The sequence below is a fragment of the Oreochromis niloticus genome, linkage group LG17, assembly GCF_001858045.2.
Source record: "Oreochromis niloticus isolate F11D_XX linkage group LG17, O_niloticus_UMD_NMBU, whole genome shotgun sequence".
In the NCBI taxonomy this organism is placed as follows: domain Eukaryota; kingdom Metazoa; phylum Chordata; class Actinopteri; order Cichliformes; family Cichlidae; genus Oreochromis; species Oreochromis niloticus.
The window spans coordinates 4,655,628-4,665,200 of NC_031981.2; the positions used below are offsets into that span (position 1 = coordinate 4,655,628).

Sequence of the window (9,573 nt, forward strand, 5' to 3'; positions counted from 1 at the left end):
AACTCTGAAGTTGTGCTATTGTGTTTCTCATCTTTGTGGGTGGCTATCCTCGGTGACAGCGTGTTCTTTTGCTTTGTCTTCTCAGGAGCTTTCTTCCTGTACTCCACCATGGCCTTGCTGGGTTTCTTCTTCACATATGGCTGCCTGCCAGAAACCAAATCCCGCCGTCTGGAGGAGATCGAAGCGTTGTTCGAAAACCACCTTTGCTCTTGCGGCGCCTCTGATTCGGATGAGGGACGGCAGGTTGAGTACATCCGGGTCAAAGGTTCAAACTACCATCTATCGGACAATGACGCATCAGATGTAGACTAGGGGACACTTGGGTGTTGCTTACCTCCCTCTGGGTGTTTCATTAGCTGTTTCACTGGAACATGCAGAGCGGCTGAGTCTGTAATAGTGTTCTTTTTCCTGTGATCTGCGGGGCCACTGGTTTACCTCCAACATAGATTGGGAATTACATTTTAGAAGACTATCCTTCTATCAGTAACATGTATCAGTTCACTTTTCAAGCAGTCATTTGGGGAAATCCCAATCAACACTAATGTTTTAGCATGAATGTTTCCCATTAGTTCATTCTCTAAATTCAGGGGTGACCTGGCACCTTATCTGGTTTCAGACCTGCTTATTATTTTTAACCACAGAAGTCAATAACACTGGCCTTCTACGCAGATAATAGGCAAAGCATAATACATAGAACTCCAGTGACTTTTTCATGGAGACTAGTTATGACTGTTTAACAGATACAAAGATACAAAATACAGGGAATCGAATTTGTCCCTAATATTTTGTGCATTTGTTTTATAAGCACCATTTATGATTTATACACGGTTTTATCCCAGAGCTTTGTGTCAGAATACAATGGCAACTCCATTCAAAAAGCTACAGTAAAGAAAACCACAAAACTTTTGTTGACTGGACAGCAGCTGTTGTCGTCTTTCGTACCATTATGCCTTGGTGTATGAGACACATTCCGCTGTCTCGTTTTTTCAGCTTGTAGCGTAGCACACTTAATGTCAGTCCTTGAGCTGATGTTCTTCTGTTTGCAGTTTGTATTTTTATGAAAAGCAATCGCCAGAGAAACACGGTATATCATTACGGTTGAGTAAACTTGTGTTGTCGAGGGGTGCCGAAACAAAACCGCTCTTACAAACTTGGTAGGCCTGAAAGGACTGGAAGTCCTCGTGCTACAGTGTAGTTTGTGTATTTATATATTTATTTAAAACAGATGTTTTTGTTTATCCAGGTTTCGACAAATTACAAATTTCCTTAGCGTTGCTTACTTTTTCATTTAAAATGTGTTTCGCAAAACCTACCCTACGAACCAATGTTGCAACTCTTGCAATGAACTTTTTCTTGTCGTTATTTCTGGATATACTGTCTGTAATATCCAGCAATGAAACCGGGCTGTTCTGTCTGTAGCAGTAAAAGTAAGCTTTAGCTTGATGACTGAGATTTTTAAGTGTTTCGTTCTATCTGAACATTGATAATATTAGTGCCTGTGTATTGTGAAGGTGCCTAATGGCCATTTTTCAGTCACATTCCCTGTAGGTCTACATGGCCTTTTTTTAATTTTAACATGTGCATATTTGCATTTCACCTGTGATGGAATTTTATTGACTATAATTTTCATGTATTTTGCTTTGTGTCTTCCTTCACAGCCTTATGTACAAAAAGCCGAGCATATCATTTATGTAGTTCTTGTGTCAAAAGTTGAGGAGTAGGCTTTAGCGTAATTTGGCAATGTTGTTTTGTAAAAGTGTAAACTGTGTAAGGTTACACCTTGTTAGTTAAATACACGTAATTTTCTGTGTAGCAAAACTGTTGGAAAGTAGACAACTGTGTAACAAAAAAAATAAAAAGGGTAAGTAGGGGGTACAAAGGCTGCTGCTGTGCTTAGTGAACAGGTTTCTCATGGCAGACACCCAAAATAAACGATTGTAAAAATACAGTACAATGCAACGTTTAAAATGATGGAATTTTCCATATAATTTCTTCTATGTTTTTAACCGCACATTAATAGAAATACCCAGAAACCTCAGTAAAAAAAACGGATAATGAGCTAGCAGAAAATTACCTTTTTTTTCTTTTGTTTTTTTCAACAGTCCATTATCCTAACCCATCGTTATTTATAGACTTTAGTACCTCTTTTTAAAACAAGAAAAAGACCATCAAATGCCGTGGGACAGTTACACCTAAGTGATCCATTAAAACTCGGTGGTATTTGCAAGTATTGTAGTAATTTTGGTGTTTTCAAGGTGTCACGTGGATACCTATGGGGGAAAAAAAACTAATTAAAAACAAATTCCTTCAATAAATGGAAGAACAGTGACGGCATACTGTAGCACACAAGCACCCTCATGTGGAAAACCTCCGGATGATTTTTTAAAAATAAAAAAAGCTTTCAAATATCATAGTTGCCTCTTTAGTTGCAAGTTCTTCAGTGTTATAATAGCTGATCATTTTTCAAAGCAAACACAAAAAGTAGTATCAACATGTACAGACAACAATAAAATCATATCAAGAATTGAAGTCAGCACAAAAAAAGGTTAAATATTCAACTTGCGTTTGAAAATGAAAAGCTATTCTATTGTAAAGCACTTGTGATTTGTAGTTATGGGGCGAGAATATTCCAGATAGATGTCTTTTTTAAGCCAGAGCGGTAATAAAGGAATCCTCGAAGATGAGCTTTGATTGTTTATTTCAATAAAAAAAAAAAACATTGCGAAATATAGTTCAGATTAATAACTTAAGCTTCCAAAACTTTGCTTTTCAACTAATTTAGAGCAGCTTCTCTGGAGTGAAAGGTACAGAAAAACACTAGCAACTGTAATTCAGTATAGGATTGTATTCGATCAGTTTCACTCAGTTTTCTTAAAACTTCACAAGCTAGTTTTGTACTGAAAGTATTACTACACACAGAAACCACAGATTTACCTGTCCACGGCACAGACTGAGTAACGAAAACTTGTGTCAACCAATTATTTAATGTGATTGTTTTAGGCTGCACCTGTCAGAGATAATGTGGTGTTCAGCCCTTAACCTCCGGTTGCGTTAATACTGTCCTCTACTACAGCTGAGGGCATTAAATGTGTACTTATCAGTAAAACGGTTACATTTTTTTCTATGTGAACCAATTATGTGTGTTTTTTGCTAAAGTTTGTGGGGTATTACAAAAATGCAAATTTAAAAAAAAGAGTGCTGTATATTTGATTATTGTTCAAGCTGTAAATGTTTTGCTAGAGTTTATATTATATAAAGATAAATATCTTCATGAAATATTGTGTATATGGGGAAAGAAATAAATGTATGAATCAAATTCATGTTTTGGAGCTTTATTTAACTGCATAAACTGCATCACAACATTAAGAACACTATAATTATTTTAATCTACTTTTATGACTATTGCTTTAAAATAAAAGAAGATGCACAGCACAGAACTGATTTCCTGTTGTCTTCATCCATCTGTTCTTAGTAGCCCTGAATTTTCCTCTGCTTCAGGAGGAGCAAAATGTTGGCTATTTCTTGAAGCATTTCAGCCTCCTTTGAGAGTATGTTAACTCTGGTGCCAGATGTGCCCTCTTCCCTCTCTTGATCTGAAAAGCTTGTCATTGGAGGGCAGTTCTCGTGTTGTTCTGTCTCATCCCTGCCCTCTTTATTCTCCTGACCTAAATTAGAAACATGAGAGCAAATTTTAATGTGATTTTCTATCTCAAGTTTCTCTAAAACAACACATAAAGAGAGCTGACTATTTCACTTTCATGTCATACCTCTGACATTAGTCGTGCTCAGGGCGTTTGTGAGAAAAGGGTTTGTGGGTCTCTGTAGAATCGTTTTGGCACCGTTATTAGCAGTGATCATGCTCCTGCCTGACAGGGAATCCGCCTTTGATTTCTTGTTGCTCCAGGGCGTCTGCTTCTCTTCGCTCCTGGAGTTTTCTGGTGAAGCTGTGAGTGCATCTGGCTCTGTGGCAGTACCGGCCTGCCTCCCTGTGGCTGGAGGCAGCTCCGACATGTCAGCGTTTGATAGATGCAAGCTATACCCAAGAGCACTGTCTACAACAAAGCTGCACTGAGTCGAAGCATCGCACACCCCAGCCGAGGGGCTGCGTACTGTTTGAGTTCCTGCATCTTGAGTTTCACTTGATGTTTTCTTGCATTTGCAGACATCTGAGCTCTGAGTTTGAGCTGAAGGGTGTGGAGATAAAAGGAGAGCTGTGCTGCTTTCTTTCTCCTGCCCTTTACTTTCAAAGGCCTTATCTGGGGTAGCCATGTTCTCGGTAACTTTTAGGTCAACTCTGAAGTCCATTTGGGATCTTATTCGTGGGGTGTGAGGCCTGAGCTCAGAGAGTGTTTCATTTAAATTCCCTTGTGAGCCACTGAGGCTAAAGGCTTGATCCATGTAAGAAGCAGATGCTGGGAGGCATAGCTGATAGCAGTCTTCATCCTAATATATAGTTTTAAAAGTAGAAAACAGCAATTCCTGTGTCAGATGGTGTGAAAATATGTCCAGGAAAGAGGTATAAATCAGTGGCACTGTGCAGAGAACACTGTGCTGTTAATGAGTGTTGCTTTTTGGTGTTAACTATTTGGGACAGGTGATGATCATCTGTTTAATAGTAATTTACTCATGTGTTTAATTAAAAAAGGAGGATGCAGAAACTGCCAGAGTGTTGATAGTTAATCTACAGCTTAATTAACATCAGTACTACAAAAATACACCATAAACTTGCTACAGTTTTGAGGGGTTTGATGAAAGATTACTTTAATGTATTTCAAAGATAACTTTCCAAGTAGAGCACTTCAGAAAGTTCGGAATAAAGTTCACAGTGTAGCTTCACTCACATCATTTGAGTCTGGACTGAGGTAACCTCCTCTAAAAGAGTAACTTGGCGAATATTCAGAGCCATTCACTGGCCCAGTGTTGTCTCCAAAGCATGCTGTAGAATTAGAGGGAAAAAACACCAATTTATGTTTTTGTTCTTCCTCAAACATGTACATAACAAATGAATTTCCTTAACGTGAGACTCCTTGGAAACTTACAAAACCTTGTGTCAGTGCAGTTGCAGGGCTGTGAACAAAACATAATAAATATTTCACACTTCTGTTGTACCCATGTATATAATCCAGTTATAAAAATATGAAATATAAACTGTTAGGAACTCTATATGGCAGCTTATGATGAGTGGAGAGGCTCATTAAACTTTGTGATGATTTGCTTTCTACACATTTAAAGTTAATTCCATCGCAGTTCCAAACTTGACCACTTGGTGGCAGTAAAAGGGCAACTTTACTCCCACATGTAGTTTTTAAAAAACTTCTTACCTCTGCTCCCATGCACTGTGAGTCTGGCACAGTTCTGGCAATAAAATAATAAAACCCAACATAAAAATGGATTCAAAATTTGCTCCTTAATAATGCATTTCGTTAGACTGGAAGTGCAAACACTTACTGTGGTGCAGAAGAGTTTACCGATGTCTGATCTGGGAGACATATTTTTGATTTTGCACTCCCAGACTGAGAGTGTCCTTCACAATCTTCATCACAAAAGCCTCTAAAGACATCGTCCTCCAATTGCTGCTGAATTTCTGACTGGTTAAGCATGAAGTCCAGCATGGATTCTTTGTCGTTTGGCTGGCTGAGAAAGATGCTGTCCACATATGTTGCATGGTCTTCTGCCTTGCTTTTACTGTGGCAACAGACACGGGCACTGATTGGTTACAAAACTGAAGCTAAGGATAGAAAATAACCAATTAAAATGTAAACTTGTTTTCACCCTGGTTGTGGACTGCCAAAGAGGACTTGAGATGCTGTGGGGATCTCAAGTTGGAAGAAGGGTTGGTTAACGTTGTGCAACCAGGGAGAAGAGTTTGTCATACTTCTGGGCTGAGAGAAAGGATGAAACTGACAGGGAAACAAATCAGCATTTGTCAGAAGAAAGACACATTATTGTCACATTTTATTAGATTGTAACTGTTTTCTCTTAGCAAGAGATGCTGTTGGTCCAAAGACTATAAACTGGTCTAAAACAAGAGGTCATATATTACTCCAGTTTTGGTTGCCGGCAAATTTTAGGTTTCATTTTAAACTTTTAGTTTTAACTTTCAGAGCTCTACATGTTGAAGCTCCACAGTATATCTCTGACCTGTTGAAACCTCATGCTTCTTCTTGAGCACTTCAGGTCAGAGGTTACTGTTGGTCCCACGTGCTAGCTTCAAAACACGTGGGGATCTGGCTTTTCGGGCAGTGGCACCAAGGCACTCTTTACACTTGACCCCTTTAAAAAGCAGCTGAAGACATTTCTATACAAACAAGCTTTTAATTATTTTTTTTATTTTATTTATATTTCTGGTTTATTGTGAAGCACTTTGTGATTTTTAACTGTGAAAAGTGCTATATAAATAAATTTTACTTACTAAAATACTATAGTGATATGATAAAATACTAGTACCTTTAGTAATACTAAAAGTAATGCTACATTACTTTTTCTTTGTTGTTTTCAGCTTTTGTATTGAACAAGAACGTCTGAATTTTAGGCCTGAATAGCCTGAATAAATATAAATAAGTATTTATAATTGGGCACCTGGGATTACACTTGTGTAGGTGTGCAAAAACCATGTTTGTAGATGAGCTCACTGGGGGACAGGCTATCCATTTCTCACAATCTGAAGAAAGCCAATGCGAAAAGGATGGCATGCAGCTTCAATTTTCATCGAAGTTGGCCCTCCCCCACTCATTTAAAGTCTTACAGGTTAAAGGGCAAAACGCTGGTGACCCTGAGTTACGGAAGTTGTGGAAGTTTTCCCAGCAGAGCCAGCATTTGGACCACCTCACCACCAGACTATCAGGAATAGGCCCATTGATCTAGTTACTTCAGCAGCTTCTACTTGAAGCAAACCATCTTTGATGTGTATCTCAGCCTCATGGCAACATTATCAGTTTTTAATTCCCATGAATGAAATTACTACACAAAAAAGGTTATATTTGCTGTGAAAGACCTTGACACACCTGACATATGTATATCACATTCCATAATTAAAGCACAATATGATTTATTGTAAAGAGTTCTGAGAAGTTACCAAAATCTTTGTTGGCCTGTTAAACAACACCAACATAAGCCATTTTTCCACACCAACTTAAGATAAGTTTCTCAACTCAAGTCAGAGTTTCCATACTTTTGCTTTCTTATATATGAAACCATGTGTGGGGTAAAATGTGTAAAAAATACAACTTTAACCTTAAAGTAGTGATGTAATTCTAGTAAGAGCTATCCCTTACTGCCTCGGTCTCCGATAAAACTGAGGTGTCCCAGGGTGGGGGAGAAGAGGGATGCAGTGCCTGGCTTTGTTTCTGGAGATTCAGCTGCAGGGTGAAAATTCCTGTGGAGACCAGCTGGATTTCATAAGATATCATCACGCAAAGAAGAATACGCAGTACTGTAACTGAGTTATAGTTGTTAATAGACTCTTAGTGTTACACAACCTTGGCCTGAGCAGGCAGATGAGGCAGAAGAGAAAGGGCTGCAAGCATCAGGCATGGCAGGCAGGTAGTCAGAGGCACTGTTGTCTGAGAAACCCGACTCAAGTACTGGCGACAACTTACAAAAACAGGGATTTAGTGAGTGTCTTTACATTTGTTCATATTAAGCACGTTTCGTTAACTTGAAGTAAAACCATGAAGAGCAGGAAAGTGACTTACACACTGAAACTTGAACCCTTGTGGAATTACCTTCCTTCTTTCTCTGCTTTCTTGAACACTGTTAAGATGGAAAATATAATACTTTTAAAACTCTTTTCACTCCATTTATTCAGATGATTATTATTATATTAACATAACAGGATACAAGAACTGATAACCCACAGTGGGGCTATACCTGTACTCAGACTGGCTCTCAACAAGACACAGCCGTGATGGGGAACAGGGGCTCATCGGGAGCACCAGAGGATCTTTTCTCTTATGCCTGGCTCCTGCCTTACAGCTGCCAAGAACTGCTGCTATAGGAGGATCTGAAAAACAAGAACACTATGTGTTTACATCATTTGCCATCCTGAGGCTTAAATGTGTTATATTATTGTTTTCTGGTGATCTGGGGCTGTGAATCTCACCTTTACATGCTTTTTTAGCAGCAATCTGGTTGACGATAAACAGAGTCATTAGGTCCAAACTACCAGAACCAGTGTTGCCTAGGGAAGGGGCTGGGACAGGTATTCCCATGTTTTTCAGTTTTTGTTGCATTTTTCTCTTTTCAAAGAATTCCTGGAACAGAAAAAGCATAACCAATAATTAGGGACAACACAGGGACAAAGGCTTTCTTAATCTAATACATTTACAAAACTGGTTACAATGAAAAAACATCAAGCTTGACCATTAGTGATTGTTATTTAATTAATTATCATTACACAAGGATATAAATTTTTATTACATGAAAAATAAATAAAATGATTTTGTGAAAAACAAAGGCAGTAATGTGAGCTAGTGATTATTAATGAATTATTTGGGGGTATTGTTGAGTTTTAAGACTTCACATCACTGAAGCCTCAAATAGGCTATGTGTGGGCTTTTCAAATGGCTAAGTTCCCTTCTACTAAAAATACCAAACAACAAATAAGTAATTAAAGTTGAGAACAAGTACAAGTCCAATGCTACACACATTATAAAACATGTATAAATATATATATAGTTCTCCGTTTTGTCATTGCTCTACTATGTCTTTTATTCTATTGTTAAGTGTCCTTAGGTGTCTTGAAAGTGGCTTTTAAATAAAATGTATTATTATCATTATTATTATTAAAAGTGTTATTCCACTACTTTTAATATATTTTCAATATGCAACCTGTGCACTATTGGCCTCCTTATGTAAGAATTTAACTTTTACTCAAAATTAAAAGTCAAAACAATTCTTTCCATTTTGTAAAACAACCCTGGTTAGAAATTCATCACTTTAAAGCAAGTTTTCTTCTGGATACAATATTTTATGGAGTATAGAATTAAACATTTAATATTTAGCATTCTACTTGCATTTGGGGTCCTGCACTTACTGTAAATAATGTAAGTTTTATTTGGTTGTCTTACCCTCTGCTTTTTGGCATTATTCCTCATCACTAAGCGGTTTCTGAAATGAGCAGTTACATGTCTAGTTAGCTTAAACATCTATAGGCTAATATGATATACATTAACACATCAGCTAATAACCAAAATGTGCTTTCTCTTACCGTGAACCTCCGACCCAGTTCATTTTCATATATGTTTCATAATATGTTTCATTTTCGTTCATAGAAACGACCAAATCTAGCTTTTGTGCCTGTGTCAGCACAGAAATTCAGAGTGCATGCATAGCTTATTGTTTTGTTTCAGCTAAGTAGCTAACTTTATCTTAGCTTTCAGAATACAATAGAAGCACGAGGACAAACCACCAGACTTCGGACACACGCTCAGAAATTCCCAAAGAAGAAAATATGTGTAATTTTTATGGAGTTTATTTGCTTTATTTCTGTATTTTGTTTCACTGTGCCTTACATTTGCTTAAAATAAAATAGTATAGTAGAATAAAACAGTTGGGACTAATTTAGTTACGGCT

The 9,573-nt window shown here is 37.6% G+C and overlaps 2 protein-coding genes across 4 annotated transcripts in view; one reads left to right on the top strand and one right to left on the bottom strand.

Moving 5' to 3' along the window:
• The window catches only part of LOC100706209 (proton myo-inositol cotransporter), an 83,964-nt gene extending 80,648 nt beyond the window's left edge, over positions 1 to 3,316 (top strand). The window contains exon 10 of the mRNA XM_003445080.5: positions 86 to 3,316. Within this exon, the coding sequence (XP_003445128.1) occupies positions 86 to 312 (227 nt within the window). The 3' untranslated portion in view covers positions 313 to 3,316. The remainder of the gene's footprint in view (positions 1 to 85) is intronic.
• On the bottom strand, positions 3,317 to 9,434 carry LOC102079584 (uncharacterized). 3 transcript variants are annotated; one of them, XM_005451769.3, is made up of 14 exons: positions 9,209 to 9,434; positions 9,069 to 9,108; positions 8,102 to 8,252; positions 7,870 to 8,002; positions 7,695 to 7,752; positions 7,479 to 7,593; positions 7,275 to 7,375; positions 5,773 to 5,900; positions 5,449 to 5,685; positions 5,322 to 5,355; positions 5,040 to 5,067; positions 4,842 to 4,936; positions 3,768 to 4,443; positions 3,317 to 3,665 (listed from the first exon to the last, which is right to left on the bottom strand). In XM_005451769.3, the coding sequence occupies exons 1-14, from the start codon at positions 9,268 to 9,270 to the stop codon at positions 3,469 to 3,471; spliced, it is 2,055 nt and encodes a 684-aa protein (XP_005451826.1). In that variant the 5' UTR covers positions 9,271 to 9,434; the 3' UTR covers positions 3,317 to 3,468. The 3 variants fall into 3 exon arrangements, with proteins under 3 accessions (XP_005451826.1, XP_005451827.1, XP_025755252.1); XM_005451770.4 differs by having other exon boundaries at positions 9,035 to 9,108; positions 9,209 to 9,433; XM_025899467.1 differs by having other exon boundaries at positions 7,870 to 8,018; positions 9,209 to 9,431.
• Between the last annotated feature and the right edge of the window lie 139 nt (positions 9,435 to 9,573).